The 27,310-nt window shown below is 33.5% G+C and overlaps 1 protein-coding gene across 2 annotated transcripts in view; it reads right to left on the bottom strand.

Annotated features, from left to right (window-relative positions):
- LOC138934289 (uncharacterized) overlaps nucleotides 1-27,310 on the bottom strand; it is a 255,240-nt gene that overhangs the window by 20,788 nt on the left and 207,142 nt on the right. For both annotated transcript variants that reach the window (XM_070297922.1, XM_070297915.1), the window contains exon 4: nucleotides 8,390-8,527. In XM_070297922.1, the coding sequence (XP_070154023.1) occupies nucleotides 8,390-8,527 (138 nt within the window). The remainder of the gene's footprint in view (nucleotides 1-8,389; nucleotides 8,528-27,310) is intronic.

Genomic DNA, 27,310 nt, shown 5'->3' on the forward strand with positions numbered 1-27,310 from the left:
CGAATGATTTCGCGGAACGCGCTTTTGAGTTAGCTCGTTCCAAAGTTGGCGAATGCTAAATCTGCGCCAAAGTCGCGCTCACAACCGAGATAACAAGCTGTCGGAGATTCAAATTGGATTCCGACTTAAACTTATCACGTCTTAATGCGGCATTGACGAGGTAATATTTCCGCCACGAACGTCCATCAAGTTCTTGTCGCGTTACCTCGGTAAATGTCGATATGGTATACCAAAAGGGCGTATTTGCATTTTGCATACAAACGAATATGCGTGAACAGAATTAAATGTATGTATCTTTATAAAGAATTGAATATTTTACCAGCATAATGATTAATTATCGCAAAAAGGATTGATAAAAAGACTCTTACGTTGCGTTTTTGATCGCGTCGCTATCACATGAAATTATTTTCATTATACTAGTTTCATATGTTTTAAAAGCATTCGGATAACTGATAAATTTGTATGATCTAAACATGATCCATACGGGATTCAAATGGCTTAAGCTTAACTTCCGGTAATGCAGCATCGACGAGATAACGTTTTCGGCTCAACTCGCGAGTAGTGTAGAAACTTTCTATCCCAACAGCCGGTCGGATTGTACGAGTTAATGTGAAAGTGTGAAAATCCAACCCTTGCCACAGTATCCTAAATTTCTCTCTAAAGCTCTCCAGCTGATTAAAGGTGATTTCATTTTCTCAATAATGTATTTGTATTTCCGTGATGTTACCTAACAGTTCGTTAGAGCTTCTTTATTAAAGACATTATGTAATCGTTGGATGAAAAGCAAATTTACATCAGTCTCATTCTCTTTTTTTGATATTTTAAAAATTCTCATATTTCTCTATTTCCTTTAACAAGGATTTAACATGAAATCTTTAAATTAGATAGACGCGTTTAAACTCCTTCAATACTAGTTTTCAAAATAACATAATAACATAGTAGTACATTTATGTTCATCAACTTTCATGAGTATAAGACGTATGAGTATTACTTTAAATTCTTGTCCATAATAATTTTCTAATAAATGTCACTAAGGTAACTTTAGCTCTACATGGTATTTTATGATGCTGGATGAATATTGTTCGACTAGGACTTTACGCGGCTTTGAGAAGTTTTAGGTTCAATTAGTTTATTGAAACGGAGGACGGAAGGTCGTAACGGTACGGTACTATTACGAAGTTTCCACGGATCGTAAAGCGTCTCCATCCGTGCCACCTATTTCCCGTTAACTGCGAGTAACAAAGTAAATACCCTAGTGTTGTTCCCGGTTTTTCTTTTCCATGTTCTCGATTCAGGTTACGTCTGTTGTCTCTCAGACAAGAGATTAAGTCATGTCATTTCGAAAAAATTTCAATCGAATGACAAAAATTTGTCTTTATATATTATATGCAGCTCGCAGCTTAATGACTTTACGTCATATGGAATAAACATGCATATTTATTTATATTATTTCTTATTTTATTCGTTTTGCTTTCAGTATTTTTTTAATAAACGTACATGTTGTCTTCCTATTTGTATTTAAAAATATTTATATACTCTGCTATCTTTTGTTGTACGCGTTGATGCTCGAAGGGTAGCTTTAAAATACGTAATAAATATTTTATAAAATATGTAATAATTTTTTGTACTTTATGTGTTCGATTTTCTTCATAAAGTATATCGAGGAAAGTATAATAATTAATCTTCAACGATAAGGAAAATTTCTGGCGGAATCCTTTGCTGATAAAACATGCATTGTATAAGACGACGCAATTAGATAGCGATTTATTAAGGAACCGCGAACGAAAGGGATCTTCCTTTAAGAAAATCGAATAAGATAAAAAGTTAGGTAGAGCACTTTTCACTCTTAAAAAAGCTACTGTCGTAAAGACTAATCGTAAGGCTGATGAAAAAATGAGAAGATCCAAAAAAGATGGGATAAAGTTTCTTCTGAGTTAATGGCAAGTTTAACCTGCTTTTATTTTATTAAAAAAAAAGGGGGAAATAGTTTTCTCTTTCTTAACGCCACATGGGAGAGAAATGCAAAAGTCTAACGAACAAAGTACATTCTGCACACGAGATTAATCAAGCAAAAAAAAGAAAAAAAAACGAAAAAAACAAATGCGCGCTATTCTGAGAGGCTTCTTTGTACTTTGAATAAAGCTTTTAACATCTGCGATATAACTCCACTTGCCTTACGTGGCTTATTAATGAGATGATAAAACGCACAAAATGTGGTACCTGCTGGAAAAAGTAATGTTAAGATATACAAGTAAAGTAATTCACGATGCAAATTGAACATAGAAATATTTCTTTTGTGTAATCAATTTATATTAAGATTTAACTGAACTTTGTAAAGCGGACAGTGCTTTTTACAACGTTACAAAAATAGATAAAATCAAATTTTACAATTGAATTGATATTAAGGTACTTAATCACTCCCTAATTTTCTTTCTTAAACTTTCATATACGTGATGTATCTGGAATGATGCACTAAACTTTAGGAGCGTATTCTAGAGATCAAAATAAGACTTTTTTTCTTATGAACATGGGTCCGCAAATACTCTAGAATACGCTCCTAAAGTTTAGTGCATCATTTCAGATACACCCTGTATATAACAGATGGACAGAATCTTTATTATTATCACTTAAGTGGTTCAAAGCGCATCTTCAGTGATTACGATGTAGATTTATTTGTAGAAAAAAAACTTTAAATTCATCTTTTAGATAATAAAAAATGTACGAAAGTAAAATCATTTATTCATAATGATAAAATATCGAATAATGATTTGATATTTGAAAAAATCAAATTATTATTAATTTTGTCGAAAACTGATTCTTTTTTCTTGAAAAGTTGATACTATTGTATATCTAAAAAATCGTTTAAAAGAGCTTATACGAATATCGACGTTAACGCATTGGATCAAATGAAAGAGTTATACATATGTTCATTCGATTTTCCGATTTATCGAAGAGTGATAAAATAACAGACGAGATTCGAAGAAAGACGAGTTTATGTACGGCTTACATAATACTTCCTTGATTTATGATTCGATCTGTTATTCGCAACACAGGCGTTGTATTTCCATATATTGGGATAACGTAACATTCTTTTATATCCAAGATCTGGATGTCCTGGGATTATGCGAGAGTGTTACAAGGCGTATTTAGCATAGTATTACACATATATCACTAAAATGTTATCTCTTGCACTGAATATACGTCTAAGGGATAAACCATCTTACGAAATAATCGGATAGTTTCAAGAAAAAGAATCTAAAATAGTGGCGATTCCGTCGATCGAAAAAAGAGATCTCTGAGAAAAAAGAAGACATGATTCTAATTTTGAAAAATTTGCGTGATATTTTATTAGAAACGATCTTTTATTATAATATAATCAATTCTCATTTCTAGATACAAAATAATGTTTTACGCTATACATCAAACTTTACGAATCTCTGGAAGAACATGCGATTATCGGGACTGTAATTTTAAATCGGACAATAGTATGTTGCATGTATTTATATAATATTCGCCATAAAATAATTTTTCGTAGATTTATATATTACAACCACACGTATGACACACACATACACACACGTGTAAAGTTACTACAATATATTTCAATTCTTTCCCTTTCGGTATATTCCGCTTCTTTCACCATTTATTCCTACTTCAATTAGAATCATGCAATTTTTTTCATATCTCGATATGCTTATCAATTATCAAACGCTATCGCGTTGTAATGCTTGTAATTCGCGTTCCCGATCGTTTAAAAGGTTTAATAAAGCGGAGTCGCGGCCACTTGTAAATGCGAGTATGAAACGTTTCACCAACGTTTTTCGTGATATAAGCGAAGAAAAATGTATAACGCTAGGAAGATAGGAAATAACGGAGGTGGAAGAGGAAAGGGTTGTGAATTCAAAGCCCCTACGCTGCCGAGCGCTTCTTTAATACCTACCGCGCATCGGGGCCTTCCTTTCTCTTCGCTACTCTTTTCATCCGCCACATTCTCTTTTCACTTTTCGATAAACGCGTTTCTACCCCGCTTCTACTCCTTCGCATCGGCCGCGACTACGGTTTTCCAGCTTAATAAAACGTTCTGCGCCTCTTTCATTAGAGCACCTATCTATACGTAACTGCTTTTTTCTAATGCATTTTTGTAATTTGCAACAAGCAGTTATACTTTTTTCTTAAAAACAATTGTATATTTTCTTCACACAAATTGATCTCTCTTATTATTTTGTGCTTAAAAGTATCGAGATATTGAAAAGGTAAGATTTGGAGATGAGATAATAAAAAAAATTAATATTTTACGAAATATTTTATAGTTTATGTAAAATTATGTCAAATTAAAGTATAATATATCTCGTAAACTATTTCCTCTTTTTTGCCATCCTACTTTTATAACTTCACACGCTAAATATGGCGAGAAACCGATTCATATTTATATATATATAAAATAAATAAATAAAATGGTTCTATTTAAAAAAAAAAAAAAACTGAATCGGATAGATGTACATTGAAATATAACGTGATAAAGTGATGATGACATCATATCCAACTTGCTTCCTAGATGTACATATACTCTACAACTTTTATTTGAAAAATTATTTCCATCACCTGTTTACGAGTTATTCAGATATATAATTTTTTTCGTAGTGTTATAGCGATAAAATGTTGTTCCGAGAGCCATTAAAAGAGAGGAAGAACATGAGGAAGAAAAAGTTACATTCAAAAAACAAAAAATTCAATTGTACATTATTTGTTTAACTCTTAAATTTATTTTCTACTATTACCCTACTACTATTTTTTATTGCTAATTACATTTTTTTTTATATAAGTAATGAGTGTCAATTAAATTGAGAGAAAAATCTGAATTAAAATATATTTAGATGCGGGCAGCATATATATACGAATATAAGAAAAGCATTCCTTCCCATAACTCGGTTCTTTTATTACACAACATTAACGCTCGTCGCAGATGGCCGGGAAGAAATTAAAGAAATTTGCATAATCACGAAACTGTATTGTTACTTCCAACTTTGGTCAGATATTTTGCTAATCTACCGTTTAATTAAGCAAATACGCGAGGTGTCTACGTTAGCAGATGTTCTATATGCATCATTCTAATATTTCTTGTTACTTCGCTTGACTAAATATATAACAAGCAAAGATAATCTTTCTCTTCTTGCTTTTTAGCTTTTTTCCGAGTGCAAGAATTAAAAAAAGGTACCATAAGAGAGAGGTAAGAGAAAATAAAATATACGAAATTGAAAAAGGTAACATCGCATATTTATCAATAATTGTTCAGCTTAAAGAAAACTTCGTATTAGTGTTCGCTTTTGTGAGAAATTTCGAGATAGTATATTAGTATAACTTGAGTAAGAGAAGCATAATAAATTGGCAGCATAATGGCAATGAAATTGATTTTCTTTGCCACAGAAAATTGCTACAAGACACGCAGGATAGACCTTTACGCTCTCGATTCGTCTATGTCGCATCTAAATCACTCACGCGAGTCGATTGTAGAAAAGTACAAAGAAGTTTCGCTTTGTAGATGGCAAATAATTTTAGAAACATTAATTCTCTTTTAGATAATAGAAATTATCAAAGCAGAACATTTGTACTGTCTGTGCATATTACAAAATAATAATACATGTTTTTTAAACAGTTCTCTCTAGCCTTTTCTCTTTTTCTCTTTAACGGTTCAGATTTCATTATTCAAATTCAAAATAATTACTTATGACTTTGTAACAAATGTTATTTAGTTCAACATTATGGTTTAATTAATGATCATGGTATGTTTAACATATACTAAAAGAATAATGTGATAACAGCCGTGAAATAAAGAGAGAGAGAGAGAGAGAGGAAAGTAAAAAAAAAAAAAAAAATTTGTCTATGTACATACATATATTTTTTTTATATTTCGCTGTATAAAATCCAATAATAAAATTTGCTTTATAATACCTAATACTATATATATAATACTGCTATATATACATGCGGCTTGTTTTTTAAACAGAGCGTGAAGAAAAATGTGTCGCGATTGACGTGAGAGAATATGCGAGATATAAATATTCCTGATCCTACCACGTTTCCAATTTTACTTCTGTCACATAACCGACGTAGAGATGAATACGCAAATGCATAAGGATGGTGACGAGAGGTTAGACGGCTTCAATATATCGAAACAGCTAGAAAACGGGACAACGGGTTGTAGTAAGCACAATAAAACGTTCCCAACTTCATCTGGCCTGCCATGCCACCGAAACTCGCGTCCCACCGCTTTTCGATTATAAACTGCTAGACGAGCGCAGCAAACGACGTAAGCATCGTCGATTTTGCTGGCGCATGTAAATCGATAGACGCCGAAAAAATTGCAAAAAATTCGGCCGAGATGGAAAAGAGGAAGAGCACGGAGAGAATGGGGACAGTGATGAAAAAATTGTTAACGCCTATCGTAGCGCCGACATTTCGAACGAACGGACAATCGCGGTGGGCGTGAGCTTTTCTGGAAGCTTGATTAAAAATACCTATAAAGCCAGATGAATAATATCGATCACTAACAATCCAATTGGATTTCGCAAAGATAGTTTCGTCACTTATACGTATACTCAAAATTTCTTCTAATTAGCTGCGCATTCAAAAAAATATACAATATTCTCTTTCTGAAAGGCTTTTGCCGACTAAAACACGCATATAATTGCATATCTAAAAATACAATTATTTTAATAAATGTCAAAAAAAGTTAGGCGTTATGAAAAGAAAATTGCTAAAGTAAAAAATCAACAATCTTTTTATATAAATATTTTACATGATTAGAAACAGACTGCATTATTAATTTAATATATATTAATTTATTTATGATTTCCATATTATATATATATATATATATATATATACATAATTTTCTTTTTAACTTGATGTAAAATATTAAAATAGGTACTAAATATGAAGAAATAAGAGATGTTGTTTAGCGAAAAAGAAGAATAGCGATAATGCACATATCATCAAAATCGCAGAGTCTGGGAATGACCAATCGCTTCCATCTTTATTCGCATTCCTTTTGTCTGACATTCACACATGAGAGATTCCACCCTTTGCCACTCATCCCTCCGCTCTTCGGAACTTGGCGTGGCGGGTGGAGGGACGCAGATAACGGTTTTAATTCCGTGCGAATAGATCGACGTGCGAAAAAACGATTGGGAGAATCGTCGGAGAGGCGGATTGATGGACTGCCGGGAACAATGGTTAACTTCGGAAGTAATCGCTTAATTCCTGAATTCTAGCTAGCTTCTACCGCCTGGTTAGATCCCGTATCGCATACTTTTTCGGATCTTGCTGTTTCCCTTCCTTTTCCCTTTTGACTTATGTTACTATGCACAAATGTTAAATTTTTTTTTATCCTTTCACGCACACGGATGAATTTATTCTTTTCCTTAACAAAAACTGAGCAAGAAATTCTCTTGTATAATTATTTATTATAATTTCATCAATTCGATGTGTGTGCTATATCTTTTATTATTTACTTATAGTATATATATATATATAAACTTAAGAGTAGAAGTTTTATTAGAATTTGTGCGCATTAATATCGAAAATGAAATATTTATAATTTTAACAACAAAATACATGTAGCGGGTATGCATTTTAAATGAAATTTTGAATGTAGACGTCTTATATGAATAACTTAGAGGTCGAGCGTAATCATAGTGATTTCCCACATGACATGCCAGCGCGAGACTTCTTTTTTTTTTCTCTCTTTACTTTCACCCTACTAGTCCCCGTGGTACGCGGCAATAAAAGGGTCCACTCAACCTAAAGTAGAACGAAATAAACAATAGCATCCGGTGCAACGAATAGCCACTTTGCCGGTCGGTTCCTTTGCGATACTTTCGTCGCGGTAGCGACGGTTCTCATTCTTCCGAGAAACTTTTCCAAAAGCGTTGAAATTATCGACAAAGGAAGACAATAATTTGTTCTACTTCCACTTCGTTCGTCAGGCGATGTTATTTTGACTGCCGAAACTTATTAACCGCAAAAAGTCTTAAGAATACAAAGAATACCATTGCAACATTTCATTGCACATTTGGTATTATAAAGGAAATAATTATATAATAGATTATTATGTAAAGAATTTTCTAGACATAATTTTATAAAATAAGAAATGATGTATATTTATCAAAAATACACTACTTTAATTTCCGATAACGGATAATAAGTCCGAAAATACAATATGTCGCATAATACTGTGTAATGTATATAATATATTTTATATATAATGTATTTTATTAATATATAACATATTTTACATTTAATTTATTTAAAAAAATATAATATATGTATACAAAGAGAGAAAATTATGCGAATATAATATATCAATTGTGAACTATATGTATGTACTTACGAGCTCTGTGTCTATGCCAGCACCATCCCGGATGTTTTCATGATCGGCACCAGCACCATTGACCATCCCAGCACCTGAGCCAGTACTACTCGCGCCTGCTTTCCCACCAGCACCACCGGCTGGTGTTTGTGGTAAACTCTGAAAAATAAAAAGAAAGAAATTATTTTTGAGCGAATGTAATTTACATATACACACGTATGTGTTTTTAATCGAATAAATTATTGTTCGCGTAAAATTAAAATATAGTAACACAGTGGCTTGCAATATTATTCACTTTAGTCTCGCTACATTATATCTACGTTTGAAAATAATTTTATTTCCCGATGGGGCATCTATCGAATTTACATTGCCGTTGGGAGTTCGATAACGCGACGGTGCCCGATTTGTTTCCCGTCGAAATCCGCACTGAAATCTCTCGCCTCAATTTCGCCTCAACGATATCGTTCCTTTTACTCGCAACGTCTTGCAGCTTTCTTCGAGGTGTTCTATAGCGAGCAAAGCTACGATTCGTCGCGAGCGCTGGCTTTTACGAGGGGATTAGGCGGTGTAAAGGATGGTCGTAAAGGGAAATTTCGCCGAACGTATTTGCTCCGATCGTCCTGTGTGACCGGAGCGAGAAAAATAGCCACCAAGACAAAGCAATTTGTATGCACTGGGGAAATGTGCAACGCGCGACAACATTATGTACTGCCGACTTTACCCCATTTCGCATTAATGGAACGAGAGAATCTCTCTCTGTGTGTCGGCAGGGTCTCAACGAAAGGATTACGATGCGGTCTTTAAATCAATTTCGCTAACGTGATAGAACTCCTTGAGTTTTCGATCTCAGGATTGATCGTCTGCCATTCGTGTCCTGGATAAGGGCGAAACATCGCGAAAACTTTTCACGTAACATCCAGTTGACGAGCGCTCTCAATGACAGGCGGTAATTTTTGAATAATCTACCCGGGTGTATACGTCTCCCGCGAGATAAAATGTGCGATATTATTTCCTGAGTAAGATTGATTTAGTTTTTTTTTTTTTTTAACCACGCCTATTCATCCGGAAATTTGTTACATGCTAAGGTGATGCTTTCCTATTTCGCATTTCAAACAGATGTCGATACTAAAAGATATCAATCTTTGTATTGACAATTTATAATATATAATGCATCATTTTATTATATTTTAAAACTTTAACCGATAAATGCACTTTTACTTAATCTCATAAGTATATTACAATAGTTTTATTACAATATATAATAAACTAAATTCTTAAAAAAATTAAAATTATTATTTAAATTCTTAACTATTAAATAATCACATACATAATATAACGATTCGCCACAAATACCGTGCTTTAGCTTTTATTAGCCTCATTCTTTTTTGTTTCTTTTTACGTCATAAAGTAATTATCCCTCTTCTTTTTTTAAATTAAAAACATGAACACACACTTTCTTCAAAGATTTTAAATAAAGAAATAAATGTTATATGATCAATAAATAATATATATTGATACCAAGTATAAGCAATATTAATCGCATTTTATAACTCGAAAGCCAACACAAAAAAGTAGATGCTATCTAGAAAAAACAAAATTTTCTTTTATTGAAGAAAAAATTGCATTAAGAATGCTTTTAAGATTAAACTGGCTAATCAATGAACTAATATTGCATGATACTCTCCTTTAAATATGTATATGATACGCGCTTTATACGTCAAAGCGGGACGGGTAAAATCGCGAGTAAACAGGGAATAAGGACATTCTTCGTTAGACGAGCTCTGAAAGGGAGAGATCCAAGTTAAGATTAACTATTGCCGCTCCCTTTCGACTCTATCATTTCACGTCGGTATCGTCGTGTTTCGTGTATTGGTAATAGTGCAAAGTGCTCTTCTCGAAGTAATAGCAGCCCGAAGACGACCCTTTAAGCGACGTTCAGCACTTTACGACCGCTCTTTATAAGGACACCTTACTCTCTAAAACGCGCGCACCGCCAGCGTTTCTCATCTTTCTCAACACTTCCGCGAAACGATTCACTTCCGCGTGAAAAAAAGTAGCTGAAGTGTATACAAGACGGAAATTCTCCCGAGAGGTAGTTGCTGTGATCGTAGCGTTTTTATTTTCATAATCGATGAAACGATTGGTGATCAAAGAAAAAATAATTTCCATTTCCTGATCGATCTTGCAGCTGCCTGACGTACAGGCGCTCTCGTTAAAGTCTATCTAATAAGTCTCGACCTGTCAATTCAATTTTAATAAAATATTTTTACAGTTACGTTGATTGATAAAAAGCAAAAAAAAAAATTGTGCAACAAGTATTATGTACTTAATATAGTTATATTATGTACCTAATGTATATAAAGTATTTATGTAATTCATTTTTCTTATATTTAAACCTTTAATACTTTTTGCATTATCATTTCGTAACTATTATTTATTTATTTTTTGCTCTAAAAATAGAAAAGAAAAAGACGTGTATTATTAATTACTAGTATTAAAATAGTTGGCATTACTATGATATATGTGATGTGGTGTTCGCTGTCCAAGTAGTGCTCTGTAATGCTTACTAATGCCCAAACAATGCCTACTAATGCTCACTCTCTTCAAGTAATGCCCATTAAAACCAAAGCAATGCCTAATAATGCCCTCAACCTATGCATCACAATGCCCTGAGCTGTAATTTCCGTTTTTTAATTGATCTGGCAAATTCAAAGCGCAGACATTCTCGTTAATTTCAACAATAAATTTTAGATTTTCAATTATACGATGTTGTGATGACGTTGTTGAATTAAACTGCTTCGAGATAATTCATACCATAAATTACAACAATATCCGCCACGTCATTATAACAATTCCGTTCATTAATTTCATATTTTTTCATTTTTTATTTTTTATTTTTATCACTTGGCATACAATTTTCAAATTTTCTAGAACAATTCTCGGATAGTGAGATAAGATCGAAACTAGCTTCTACGCGACATCTTATATCGGCATAAACTATCTCATCGGCTTTATCGATGAGCAAAAAACGAAAAAAAAAGAATAGTGTTTCGCAGTCACTTAGTGCACCTAAGCATTCTTCTATAATAAAATTGAATTTTCTCCCAAAGACCGTAAAGTGCATCATAAATAAGCAACTAACGCGGTTCCGAGAGTTCGTGCACAGTTGAAAGTGCAAAGGAGACGTATTTGCGAAATAGAACGTAGCGTGAATAGAAGCCTGACAAAGGATATTGATAATCCCAAAAAACTAGCTTATTGAATAGTCATTAAGAGTTTGACATTTTAAGATAATAAAAAATATTTAAAAAATGCTTTTGACACAATTATAATATATACATTTTTGCATAAATATCATCATTTATATCGCTACTATTCAAAAGCAATTATTCAAATTTATTCTGTTCATTTATAAACACTTATCGATATCTCGCTATTGATGTCTGATTATTCGTTGACTCGAACTACTGTGTATGAATTTCACGTCCTGAAAGACAACTCGTGTCAGAATAGATTTCAGAATATTTCTTTACATATCGTACTGATCATAAAATGTCAATACGTATAATTCAATATCATAGCGCAGATATACAATATATTGTATATAGCAGCATATGTCATTTCTTAAAATAATGTCAAACAAATCTTTGTTAGTGGTAGATCATGAGAATGAAAGAAACGCGATGCCTTTCGTGGCATCACAACTAAATTATATATAAAGTTTGTCAAAATTGCAACGAAAATTAAGTAAATGTGAGTTTACGAAGTGTTTTGTTGGAAAAACTCTAACTAGAGCTTAAGATTGAAAATATTGCGCATTTTATATCCTTTTATATTGGAGCAGAGCAAGACAGTTTTCGTCATATATTTTTTAAGAATATGCGCAAGAGCTTTTGCAGTGAGGTGACATGCGCATGTGAAAATATTTAATTTATCGTACATCATAAATCTCGATTTTATTGTTTTAGAGGGTTCAATATTTGGCGCGAATGAAAAGGTGACGCAAGTGCCGTAAATCTCGTTTACATCGCGAGCTGGGAAACGCGCACAAGAGGCGCGTCGCATTTTATTTCGAGCATAAACGCTCAGCTTTATTTTGATCAAAAGAGTTTTATTCATTGTGCAACGAGTCAAGTGTAGTAAAAGAAGGAAGACTCTGTGTAAAAATCGACTTTATTGGTTATTATTAATCATATTATTGATTATTTAATATACTGAAGTATTTAAGCTGAAAAACGATATTTTGTCAAGATTTATTTTCGTAGTTCAAAAGACTTTGCTCATGAGAAGTGAAGAAGTGTAAGTGCGCGCGTGAGCACCGAGGACGCCGACAAAGGGCGCGGAGGTGTTAGCTACAGTAAAGGCGAGTAAAATGTGAGAGAGTATGGGAGGTGCTGAGAGAAAGGGCGATATTACAGAGTCGGAACGCTTAGCTGTGTTATTACTCGAGAAACTCAGGAATTTCTCCATTATTTAACACAGCCCAATACGTCTTCCTACAAAAGATAAAATATTTTGCCTATGACGCAAATAGACGAATAAATATTATACGATGGAACTAGTAATCAATAAAATAAAAAAAATCGGTGAAAAAAAAATAATTATATTATTTTTGACTTGACATTAGTATTTGAAAGATATGCGCGGGAACAAAGTGATTATTAATATATTTTCTTCGCGAAACAAATAATTTAAGCAAATCTATCTCTCAATCTAAATTCGAGCAATAGTTAACACAAAGTCTTATTTTTCAGAAAAAAATGGTATATTTGCATTCTTTTATTATTAAAAATAATGGCCTACATAGAGCTTGCACTATGCCTCCATAATATTGTCGGAGACTTGGAGACTAGAATAAAGAATTTTGATTACGTGATCTCAATTTAAAAACGGTAATTCTAAAGCTACGCAATACATGATAATGTAAAATAACGCATATAATAAATCTAAATTGGTTGACAGAAGATTATACACATAAATGTAATTTCAAATAAAAAAAAAATATTATTATATTTTTATAACGAATATATATAATATGTAATTTTCACTCGAAATAGAACCTGTGAGAGATAAAAGCTGCTGATTCTAGATTTTCCACGGTTGTCGATATTGTCTGTTGTAGAACATCACGGCGAGATCGTTTTTATTGTAGCAACAAGAAAATGTACGAGGAAAACCTTCTTGATAAAAAGATCCCGACAATGTAAAAAGCAGGACAAGAGCCGGCGAATAGGAGGATTAAGCGGCCATGCGTATGAGACATTTTCGTCCTCGAGAACTCGGGAGAGCACGATCCGGAAGCTTTCGGAACGACTATAACGATTTTCACAGTAAACATTTGCCCATAGCTTACGCTTGCTCTTGTGGCTCAAGTTAAATTGCCTTCAAAATTGCATCTCCGCGGGCGACGTGCTGCAAGAGAACTTGAGCGAAGAGTACCGCCGCGGATCACTCGCATAAATTTTGACCATAAGCTCCGTCCGAATTCGTAACGGCAGTCGCACGTGTAATTGAACGATAATGATGATATAGGCAGTGCGTCAACAAATTATAAATCGTGAATCGCAAAGACAGCGGATTTTTTATGCAATGGTCTTACTCTTCTATACAAAGTATTGTAAATACCACTCAAACGAGCCATCTTTAGCTCTTTTTCAATACAAATTTTTAAAAACTGCACACACACACACACACACACACACACACACACACACACACACTCTCTCTCTATTTCTCTCTTTAATAACGGAAAAGAATTTTAACAAATTTTATAAAGTTTATTTTAAAATAATAAACGAAAAGAAGATATGTACTATATGTCATATAATTGCGTATATATAATAATTGCCACAGTACGTTTGTATAGTATATCTGTATAAATTTAAACAAAGAATATAACTAACATTTTGTAATAAAGAAATATAAAAAAATATCCAACATCAGTGCAATGCATTTCTTCTTGCGCTAGTGTCGTCTTGCCAAAAGTGTAATCACTTATTCATCGTCGCGATGGTGTGCAGCGGGTAACATGGCGTGCTCCATTTGCGGTGGCAGGATTGGAATTCCAGCCAACATTTATCTTTTTTTCGAGTAGCATATGTACATACCTATGTGTGTATTATGGTTTACCGATAGAACGGAAATCTGTGCCAAGATTATTCGAGAAATTGAGCAACTTCGAAAATGATATATCCATTCTCGCTCGCAAGCAAAGCGGCTGCAGACACAGAATGCATTTTGAAAATATTTTTCACCTGAGAATTTGAGATTAATATAATTTCGATGATTTTTCGATACAAAAATACAGGGATACAAAAAACACACGTGTTTGTATTCAAAATCTGAATTCGTTAAAATTACTAGGTCTCCTTGGATTCATATTAAAAATTTATCAAATTTAGATATTAAATCTCTTGTCGTAATTATCTTCGAGGTAATCACTTTCATCCAAATCATCTTACTTCGTCGACGACTAATGTTCACAAAGGAGGCGGTGAATTTGACGTCTATTCACCGCGGATTAAGCGCAACCAATGTGTGCATCGACAGAATGCAATGGTGCGTAAATCGCGAGTATAGAACGGACACGTGTGAGAGAAAGAGAAAGGGCGAGGTTGAGCATAATGGCTTTCCAATGTACTGTGCGAGTAGGGAGCGAAACATTGGCGTGAAATATTTATCGCTAAGCAGTCGAGATAATGCACGCGCAAACTTGAATTTACTTGGTTCGCAACCAGTGTGAAAGGCGTTGCCAGGCCTTTGCTCTCAGGATCGTTTTACGTTGATCCATTCTACGGTACGAATATTATATTATTCATACATTTCCTGCAGAAATATATTTTTTCATACATTATATATCACTGTCTAATTGCTTTTTTATTACAAAGATTCATTTAATTACAACTTAATAATTTATTACATTCTGCGCGTATTACGTACATATATATACAAGTTCATACAATACATTTTAATATAATTAATAAAATGAATGATATATTACGAGTAAGTTGAAAACTGTTTCCCTTAGTCTCTGCGGAAAGCCTATGTGGAATTAAACAACTTTTCATAAAATTACTGAGTATCTAGGGGAAAGGAATTATTTTATGCTTCTTTTTTTTCTGCCTTTCATCATCGCGACCCGGTAAAATAGGATTCACGTAGTTGCCACTGCATTCACATTTGTTTTGTCTGAAGTTTCTACTATCTCGGTTCGGTAGTAACATTTAGTTGCTTGCTGATATTTATTACCTTACACCTTCCCCTATTTTGCCATTCTTAACTCCCGACGTAAAGACGGTACGCATTAATCTGCTTAACGTTTGCAATACAAGAGATTCGTATTTCTTTTAGTTTTACAAGCTAAATTTAAAGGGTCTCTTGATTCGGGAAATAGACCGACAACGTCAAGTGTGCATTGTGCAAAATGTTCCATAAATCATCTTACGTAGACAAGTTTCTCATACTTTTCGCATAAATCAAAAGAATATCTTCCTTATAAAAGTTACAAAGCATCATTTACTCTCTCTTCACCATAATCGTATCCATTACACATGCTGATTTCATTTTATGATTTATTTTACTTTTACACAGTATTATGTTATTTCATAACGATTTTTCATTAATAGCAAAACAAACAATATAACATAAATACGAGAAAAACATCTGACGCTTTCAAATTATTCTATGTATTAATCTGTATTTATATATATATACTACTTATATGTAATTATATTTCTTATAATAATTTATTATATAATTACATTTCTTTTATATCCAGATATATATATATATATATATATATATACTTTTATTCTACATACATATGAGTATAAGAGATATTCGTCGTATGTTGCAATAATTTATTTCAATATTTTCTTTTGCACCCTTCTTTAAGTTCAATGAATATTCATAGCGGGAGATGAGTGTCGTTCGTATGTATCCGTTTATCTATGCCCATATCTTTTTAGCTTGTTTTTTAACGTAATTTTGGTATAACAAACTACAAAAAAAATAATTAATCGATAAAAACTAATTATTAAAATAAACAACAAGCTTTAAATTTTCGACTTTTCTGGATAGAAAAATTATACAAAATTTTTTTTTTTTTTTTTGATAGAATTTAGCAAAGAACGTTCTTCTTCGGAAGAAGAACTTTTTCTCCCTCCAATCTTTGAGAGACCTTTATTTCGTAAAATGTGAATTGAAAAATGATTTGTTATAAACGATAAATTAAAAGGAAAATTCTGTATACCATATATATTGTTGTGAAATAATTTAATACGCAAAGGAGATTGTTGTAAAGTTTTTGTATCTCTAGGAACAACAAGAATTTGCACGTAATATTTGTAATTACGATATGGTATGTGTACTCTATTATATGTGCAGAAAATTAATTTTACCTTAAGTCTTGCTGGATTTAATTTTCACAAGCAAATATTCTACTCGATAAAATTAGTTCACGTATCTTGAATTGTGAAAAAAGGAAACTAAAATTCATAATACAAACGTTAAAAATCTCACAGAGAGAAACGTATTATTTTATTTATAAATATTGCATAATTTATATTGAAATCTTATACATATAATAAACATATATATAAGTATATGATTCATCGCATTACTGAAATTCCACAGCTCGTTTTCCAAAGATCATGGAATTTTACATTACGAACACGATTCCCTCTCGTAGTGATGGCAGTTTGAAAAAAAGACAATTACAGTGAAACCATCGAGTCATGGTGTGAGAAGAATTTCACGAAAGTAAGAACGACGACAGGAATAGGAATAAGAAACGGCGACGTCCCTTAAGTGAACACGATGGAGAGCAACCTCGGTGGTATATTATTCCAACGGACACGCGTGAAATGAAAAATGAATCCTTGTAAACGCAAAGTCTTGAGAGGAGATGGAGCCGGAAAGCTTCGCATCGTGTTACCGAAGACGAGAAAGTCAGCTGTTGAGCCCCGCGTGCGACCAAGTACAACGCCCTCGCTATCCGTTTCATTAATAATTACAGCTTGTGTACCCGCGAAAATTACTCCCTTTATCCATCCTCGACGAGTACCTGCCTGCTCTTGCAGGCTCCGCCAACTCCTCTCTATTTTCTTCCTCAATTCATCTCTCCTCTATCCTTCGCCGTGCCATGCGCTCGTTGCGAAGTATTTCGTCTTCACCCGGTATTGTGTGTTTGCTTACTTTACAGACGCTTTATGCACTACTGCGTGCCGTGAAATAATAATTTGTAATAATACACACGGTGCTGAAAGTCTCCCGCAAACAGAATTAAGATATGCTCTGTTTATATCTTCGATAATTTTAGTGGGAACGTTATAAAAAAATAAAAGGCTCGAAAATTAGTATTATAATAATAAATACATATGTTGAGGCAGAAACAAGAATTGAGTTCTACATTTTCAAATTATAAAAAATAATGAAAATGTTTATAAATATGTTATTAGAATATTTATGGAATAACGATATTATATTATATTATATTATAAGACCGAGCAGAGAGAGAGAGAGAGAGAGTGAGAGGGATTAGGGGGGGGAAGAGATAAACATTCGTCTTGTTTTGCTTGTAGACAGATACGAAGTTGCTCCAGTCGAGTAATATCCGTCTGCGAAGAAAGACACCATTGTAAACCGCGATATGCGAATCGGCGCAGCTGCAGATATGAATTAAAGGAGCTAAAGTTCAAGACGACGTTTGTGGATTAGATGTGCGGACTTTTCTTTGCGCGATTCTAATTAATTTGTTCTAGACTGCGCTTAATCAAAACGATCATTTTTATTCTTCGATTTTATGAAATATTTTACAAATTAAAAAAAAAACGAGAAAAATCGTGATATGTATATAATATGATTCAATAAAATAATTGATAAAATTTTAACGAAAAATAAAATAATTCATAAATAAAATTGAAGAAATCTACAGAATAATTATTTGTTAAAAAGTTTCATCGCGAAAGCGCGACGCATCAAAAAATGCCAGCATATACGGAACAGCCACTTTACGGACTTATGATTCTCGTATATAAATGAGTTCTTGGATTTATCGGCTTTGGCGTATATAGATATCGAGAAATACGTATATGCTCTATCGAGATATATTTATATATGTACACATACATACATGTTCCGGCTGTCATGATGAAAAGGTCTCGACCCAAAAGCGAGCCTTGCTATCTTAATGGGTTTTCAAAGCGTTAAAAGCTCTTCGCCCCTGCATACGTACCCTTCCTTCCTTTCATGACCTGGCGCGGCGAATGATTTCCGGTGGATCGCATATTCGTCGCATTGCAGAAATCAATCGGAAACGTCAAGACGTTAATTCGATTCCGTGGATTTACGATACGGCCGGTCAGGATCGAACAAAATACAAGTCGTCGTTTCGTCTCCTTCGCTGTCCGTTATTAATAAAAAATAAAACCGTCACCAATCAAATCATCTATATTTCTATATCTACTATATCTGCTCGAATCGTGGTTGCTATCGTGTTAATACTCCGTGACCTAAATAAACGGTCGAAAGTTTCTTTTAAAAGATGCAAAATTAATATAGTTTTGAAATATGAAAATAGAATATAAATCTTTCTTAAAATTGTAAATATTTTTACACGAACAATATGTATTTACAATACATATTATTAAAATTATAAAATTAATATAATGTCAACAATTTAAATGTCCATTATATTTTACACACGAACTGTGGAAATAATTTACTTATCTTCGATCGATTGTGAACAAAGCGATTGTGCTTGTTGACGTCTAAGATTATAAATGTTGAAATTAATTTTGGTGATAAATTTTGACATGCAGCATAGTTTTTAGAGTCAACAAATTCAATCTCGTGTACAGCTACGCGGCATAAAAAATATACAAAATTGTAATAAATTGTTGAAATATGTCGCTCATATCTATTGTCAAATGATAAAAAAGATAATAAAGTGACTCGTATATACGTTTCATATTCCACAAGACTGATCTTTCAAGTCTTACGTTCAATTTTAAAATCATAACCGTGGACGAGAAGAAGGAAATAGAGAAGGCTGGTTGAATAGCGGGATTTAAATTGTGGACTGGCGATATATCTTTGGAAGTAAGCGAATTTAAACGTTCCTTCCTGCTGTTTTCCGTTATTTCCGCTCCAATATATTCGTTAATGTTTTATTGAAAATATGATATTGACGTAATAGATTGAAGTGTAGAATAAAACCCACGCGCGCGATTATCTGGCAATTATCTCTTACATTTTGCAACAAAATGATCTGCGTTGATCCTTTCTTTGTTCTTGAAAATTCAAATAATACCCCTATACATACAAATAATGTTTTAATTACGATTGGTAATGAAATATCTTCATTATAATTTTTTTTTCTACGTTTTCTATATTAATTAAGTACGTAGATATTTCTGACGGTAAATTATTTTCGTTATACGAGAATGTATTTATTTATCGCTCTTTGAATAGATAATTATCGATCGTAAAGCTGCGATAACCATTGTAGTAAAAATGTCGAGTCGTTTACGACCATTGTTTCATTACCATCCATTTTTTCAAGGAGAATGTAAAAACAAATTGTTAACAAAATTCCAAGCAAATTTCGAGATCGACTGATGAGGAGACGAGTAGTTGCGACAGGCATTGTCCGAAAATTATCGTCAGCATAAATATAACCGTAAACACATTCGGACACTGTCCACTACGAGGATGGCGTCGTGCCAGCCGGGAAAGTTTCGTCGCCGCAATTGTGCAGGGGTGCCGAAACTACGCGAAGAGAAACGAAATGGGTGCGGACGCGGAAAACTCATCCGGACGCACACAAACAAATTACATATGGTTTCGCCAGCGGAACGGATCCTATTCCGTAAGCTACACACACACACACATAAGCAACGACTAGGGAACAGAGCAATAAGAGAGTTTTCGTTTCGACGTTCAAGTTTTGCGAATGATCAGTTTGAAGTTCGTGATGTATTGCAATAGCTATGAGCTGCGAGCTAACCCGCGTATATTTGTTTCGCTGTGGCGAAGAAATTTCTTATCGATTCGACACGCGTACAAATTTAAATTCAAATCAAGAGTGTATTTGTCGTTTCGTGTTTTTAATAATTGAGTTAAGAATAAATTCTCGATTTTACGAAAACTTTAAATTTAAAAAGATGGTGATATTATTTTCAAGGACTAGTGCTTATCTTGTCCACATCTCTGGACGTATTAAGTGATCAATGACGTATAAAAATACGTAAGTAAGTTTGGTTTAATATTTAAAATTAATATTGCTTAGGCAGCAGCAATTTCTATCAAAGCAACGAACGCTTGGTGCACCAGCTTAAAGAAAGCGCAATTTTCTTGACGCTCAGTGAAGATTTGCATTCCGTGGTCAGGGTGCACTTTCCTTTTATAAGCTTCTTAAATTGGCGTCCGTACCGAGATGGAAGCCGCCGCGAATGAACAAAGACAGTCGCGAGTGGTTTTGGTCGGATGAACGTTGAAAAAGTCCAAGTTCATTTCGCAGCTAAGTCGGAGTGTTTTACTGACATGACGGCTCAGCTAAAATGGCAAATTTAAGAGAGTTAAATGAGGCGAGAGAGGAAGAAAGGTGTGCGAGAAAAAGATAGGGAGACAAAAGCTATAGAAGAATTTAATAAGTGTATATCATAAGTATGGATATATAATAAATATAAATGAATAAAATGACAATTAATAGTAATAAAAGTAAGTAATTAGATTTTAAGAAAAATGCTAGATAATTTTATGGTTTTTAACTGCAGAAACTGCGCATGGAGTAAATGTGAAATAAATAACTTGAAACCTCACATATACATAGGGAGTACGTTTAGTATATCGTTACATGATCTTTCGCATTTAAAAATACTGAAATATTTTATTATAAGAAAATATTGCTTTTCAGAAAAAAGTAACGCTTTCGATACGTAACATCATATAAGAAGTAGAAGTAGGCAAAATCCATAATTCATAAGGTCTACTCTGCATACAATTTCATACTCAAAGTAAACCTCATCAAGTCGGTTCATTTTAGAGTTTCAAATTGCTCCCATAAAAGACTACATTTTCTAAGAATCTCTTGGTCCATTTACGAATTTTCGTAAATGTTCACTTTGTATGTTCATCTATTTTTTAAATATTTCTTCTCTATATATGTATTATATATCGAAGTATATTTTTAAAATCAAAATTTTTCAACACACTATTTTTGGTTGATTACTTCCGTCAAAAATTAATTTAATCTATTAAATTAAACGAGTCTTAGGTTACACGAACATGTTATATTCACGAACATATTTTTGCCAGCGCATCTGCCAGATGAAACTGTGCGAATTATGGCGGGAGATACAGGTGAGATGAGTATCCAAGTGTGTGCACTCGGTGATTGATAAACTCAGACTCGATGACGAGCATACAATCATGCACGAACGGATATTTCGTCGACGAGGGTGACCTGAATTGTGCGTACATGCGTGCGTATCTCGCATGTGGCACGTCGGAACGTGTGTTGCACACCCAATTGGTTCGCGTCGTGACTATCAAGTGTGTGCGCTACGTTCGTCACCTGTATACGCGTGATCGGTTCGATTCACGAGGCGAGTGTGCATTTCAGCGCGAGTGTTTCGAAGAAACAGATTGTCATGTTTGCAGGAGAGAGCGTGCGGTGCAACGCGAGTAAATGGAGCCAGAGGCGAGATGGGAAGAGACGATCTCTCCTCGCCATCGCGGAGACGGAGGGTAAGGTAAATCGCTACAAGACGGATCATAAATATCTTGAAATGGCGTTACATACGCGCAATTGCCTTTGTTAGACGGGGAATACAGCTTGCTCTAGATATGTCCCCTTCCCAGTGTACGAAGCGAACCATGAGCAGCTGGTGCAACCAGTCGTTACGATGTTACTGTTAATGGGGTACCTTGTAAGTCGCCTGCTCCAAACCAATCAAACATCGTATCTTCGGATAAGTTCAATGTTAAGGTGCATGTAGTACCTTGTATGATATATTCTTCAAAATAGCCCAATCAAACTTTATCAAATGATTTATTTTTCTCGTGTGATAGAATAGATAGTGTCGATTGAAAAATTTAATAACTTTGATCAATATTTTTGTAAATTAAGAAAAAGATTATATAATTAAATGTCTATTAAATAAATAATTTCATATATTTAAGTGCCGATATTTATATAAGAAATACGTGTTTATTTTTTTATTATTTATCTTGTGCATGACACGCTATTCTGTATCTTTAATCAACATCACATAATATTAATTAAATAGAATAACATTATTATATACATCATTAATATTTTAATATTTTGCAAAAGTAAATTTTTATTTTTATATTATTATATTAAAATAATATTGTAATATCTTTTTGTAGTTTATCAATTTTTAAATTATGTTTTTGAATATAACAACTTGTGTATGAAATAAATTGATGAAAAATAATAATTTATCAAAGTATATAGACTATAGGTAAATCAATTGTGTGGATAAATTTTCACTTTTCAGCAAATGTTCCAAACAATAGATGACAAGCGCAACATTTGCGCGATGTACCGAATACTGTCTCCAAGAATCGGTATCTGGGCCAAGGACGGCCTATTACACTCGACATAGTTGCATACCACGCGCGCAAGGTGCAATTAATGGTGCAATTTAGCTGGAGTCGAGAGGCGTCCTCGTAGTTCACCAGAGTAATACAAGCGACGCTGAAGAGAAAGGGAGATACGAACTAGTCGGAGGATAAGGAATGAGAAAGATCGATTCTAGCGTGCTGATTTAGAGGAACAAGGCAAGAGAAGAATGCAAGAAACGCAAAAAATAACTTCGCCGAGAAGATCTAAAAACAAAACTGACCTCATGTAAGCTTACAGTAGCGAGAACACAACTCTTTCGTATTCTTTTTTTGTTTTCGTATATCTTTCCCGCGAGAATTGCTTCCTCATCGTTCGTCGATTGAGTTTTTCCCAGAGAGAGGCAAGCTTTTACCCCTTGCGAAAAGCAATCATGGCGATTATACATATAACCATAATTTTAATTAATCTTAACGATAATCGATATTAATTCTTTTATTCTAAATTTTTTTTTCTGTTTCTTATGGTCGATATATTATTTTTTATTATTTTTTTTTTATTTAAGAAATTACATACCTTCGACAGATCTAAAACTAGATCAAAATTAATAAATTTTTATCATAAGTAAAATTATGTTTTATTAAAAAATGAAAATACATGTCTTGTAGAGTATTGTTTTGAGAATATCTCCTAAAGTTACAATAAAAAATATCAAAAATTGATATTTCCTGGCTGCTATTTTTCCGAACGGTATTTGTAAAAACGGCGTTCGCGGTACCAGAGATACCTCCGCCTCCTCTCATTCGAAACAAAAAACAAAAATTTTCCGTTAACTAGATGAATAAAACTAGTCATAGGATTTTTTCGATTTATGGCTTAATTCTTTTTTATAAATAAAAGAAGATCGATTTTTAAGTAAAAAAAATCACATTTTTCACTACGAATCGCTGCCATTTCTCGAAAAATCAATATTTTCAAAATTGACTATGACAAGTACTAGTTTTATTCATCTAGTTTAAAGGAATATTTTTATTTTTTATTTCAGATGAGAGAGAGCGAAGCTATCTCTGGTACCGTGAATGCCGTTTTTAGAAATACCGTTTGGGAAAATAGCTGCCAGGTTCTCAATTTTTGATATTTTTTATTGAAATTTTGGAGAGATATTTTCAAAAGATTACTCTACAAGACATGTATTTTCATTTTTCGATAAAATACAATTTTACCCACAATAAAAATTCGTTAATGACCTAATTTGACCTAATTTTAGGTTTGTCAAACGTATGTAACCCCTTAAGTTAAAGTTATTGGATTCTGGACGTATATTTTTAAATACGATTTTTGTTGCAAAAGCTCATACAATAAATACAAAAAAAATGCAATAATCTTCAAATGACAGTCGACAAGAAAAGATGATTTCAACCTTAGTCGTGGCTTTGCGGAAAATACGAGTTCGAAATAAATGCGAGTTTTGTGTGTATAATGTCGATGTTTGCACGAGAAGGGTATGAGTTTGGTTACTAGCAACCGACATTTAACATCCTTCCGTTGCTCCTGAACGATTCCGGCGTATTCTCGACAGGGTGCTAGCTTTCTACATTATTCAACGGCGTCCTTAACCACTGGCTGAAATTTGATCGGTGGCATCAGGTGCCGATGAAACTTTTCGCGTGATACTCATGGTAAGCACGAAAAGCAGCTGCGAACATTCCGCTATCTCTAACTTTTCCCGTGGTCCTCTTTTGACGTTCCTTTAAAAGTAGCTACTCCAGCCAAACAAATCTATCTCTATATTTTGTTTAAAATGGAATAGAATTCTTAATTGTTTTTGATATTAAAAAAATTGAGGGATGTTTAAAAAAACTACAAAAACATGATATATAAGATCGAGCAAATATATATGTTTGAGAACAACGTTGCCGATTAAATCATTCATCCTCCAGTAAGTATAATTCTTTATGTTGGTAACGTTAAAAACTTGAGGCCGAACATAGTCGAGCTCGAAAAGTTTCTATCTTTTTTTCCAGCAATTGTGCAGGTAACCTCGTAGGTTGTGCTTCGAGGGTCTGCCAACACTTTCGAACGTGAAGAATGCGTCTCGTGGATTATATCCTCGGCGAGTCGCGCGTGCTCGAGCACGCGTCATGCTGTTCCCTCCTGTTCCCTGTGCTTCGTGTCTCGCACGATCTCCTTGTAATTAAAGCCTCTCGCATCATCTCGCCGCTCCGCGATTTTTTTATGATCGAAACAATGTCGCGTATATGAAGCACTGTTTGAAATTCAAAAGAAGCAAAATTGATTTCCACGTATGTATTATTTAGGAGGCATCGCAATCACGCAGCCATTCGCAATCGAGAATTGTTACATTATCAAAATGCAAAATTCATCAAATTCAACGTTAATTTACTATTGCGTTTTGTAAATTATTGAAGCAGATAATAGATATAAAATTCATTTTCATATCTTTGATCGTAATATTGTTAAACATTTATTTTTTAAACATATTAGATATTTTGCAACTATAATTTCGCACGACATATTAATTAATTTTTTACATTTTAGTAAAACTAGTTCGATCTTTTTTTAAATATTTGCAAGATTATCAATGTTTTTCTTCTATTTCGTACTTCAGCATTGCGCGATTGGATTTTGCGGATTGCAAATAATCTCATCTTGTAATTTTAAAGGCTACTAGAAAGTTCTGCTACTGGTGAGTAAAGAGTCTGAGTTTGAATTAGTTTCATGTTATTTCTGTTCCAGAATTAAAATTATAGATGATTACTGGAGAACGCGGGACAGAGTTTCGAATGCACTCAAAGATGCCGTATCGTTCGCTGCACAGCAAATTTTTCATTTGTGATGGCAATGCAATATTTCGCATTGACTTTTACAATGGTGCAATAATAAGAGGAATTAATTTTCGGTAAAAACTAACAACTTTTTTTATATTACAATTTTTTCATATTGCAGCTTTTTTATATTGCAACTTTTTTATATATTGCAGCTTTTTTATATTGCATTTTTTTATATTTTACATATTGCATGTTATTACATGACATATTCGTTATTTTAAACAATATATTATATGCTACAAATAAAATAATGATCAATTTATTAAATATTATTTTTTAACACAAATATAATTTTTTAACGCAAACATTTATAGAATATTGCAATAATATCACATTGTAATGTAAAAAAAAATGACAATGTATTATATTTTAAAATAAAACCAGATAAAAGTTTGAAACTCGCTAAATAGGATCGTTTTCGAAAAATCACTTTCACGAATCTAATAAATGATCGTGTTATATATGAGAGGAGAAATGTAGATCGCTCTTGAAATGACAGTGAACATGATTTTGTAGGAAATAGAAACACGTTCCACATCAAAATAGCGAGCATCGTTTGTCTCCTTGAGATACGATTTATATCGAAACTTCAAGATGTGTAAAAGTTTTCTCAAAAATAAAATGACAAATAAAATTACGTAATAGAATAAAAACATCTTGACAAAAGTACGACAGATTTATCAGATCTATTAAGATTTCTCCGCGCGTTTGATGATCTGGCGAAATAAAGCAACACCAATTAATTCACGCATTTTTGTTTATGTTTCCTTTTTTTTTTCTTTAGAGATACTTTTATAGCCAAGTAATGATTGTATATATACAATGGCTGTTTCGAGGCATTTTAGCAAATTTTGTTATGACCATTGGCCATTGGCAAAGAAATTGACGATATTATAAACTTGGTATTATATTCATTTAGACTGTTATAATTTCGTAATGATATTCTTAATCATTAATTTTATACGCCGTTTGCTGATAGAAACTGAGTTGTTTGGAACTTTAAATATTTATAGGGCAGAAATTACAGCCGAACAATGCATACTCAAAAATTGATATGTTGACTTACTGTCCTCCATCGTGCAGCTAAATCTTTGACAGCAATGGCTTAATGTAAATTTCATGGGACGACTGGTGTCATAAAAGCCGCGGTTTAGATATCAATTTATCATCGCTTTCTGCTCGGTAATATCGCATTATTTCCTACCCTTTCTGGTCCTCGCGGCCAGCAACAATGGCGATGGGCAATCAATAGCACTCACAATCCGCCTCTCTCTTTCGCGCTCGTCCCTCTATACTCCCTCAACCCTCTGCCGCATCAACCCGGAGGGAACTTTCGGTCATTTTTCATTCTCGTGTCCTATCGACGGCCCGACATTACAGTATGAAGACTGACGTATACGCCATCGATGTGCGAGCTGTGCACGCATTACCGCTTCCATTCTTCATATTAACCTGGGAAAATGCAGATAAAGGGATAGAGAGGTAGCTGAAAACATAGCGAGA

Source organism: Polyergus mexicanus, unplaced genomic scaffold (assembly GCF_030449975.1).
Source record: "Polyergus mexicanus isolate NDT 795.1 unplaced genomic scaffold, iyPolMexi1.0 SCAF_1, whole genome shotgun sequence".
In the NCBI taxonomy this organism is placed as follows: Eukaryota; Metazoa; Arthropoda; class Insecta; order Hymenoptera; family Formicidae; genus Polyergus; species Polyergus mexicanus.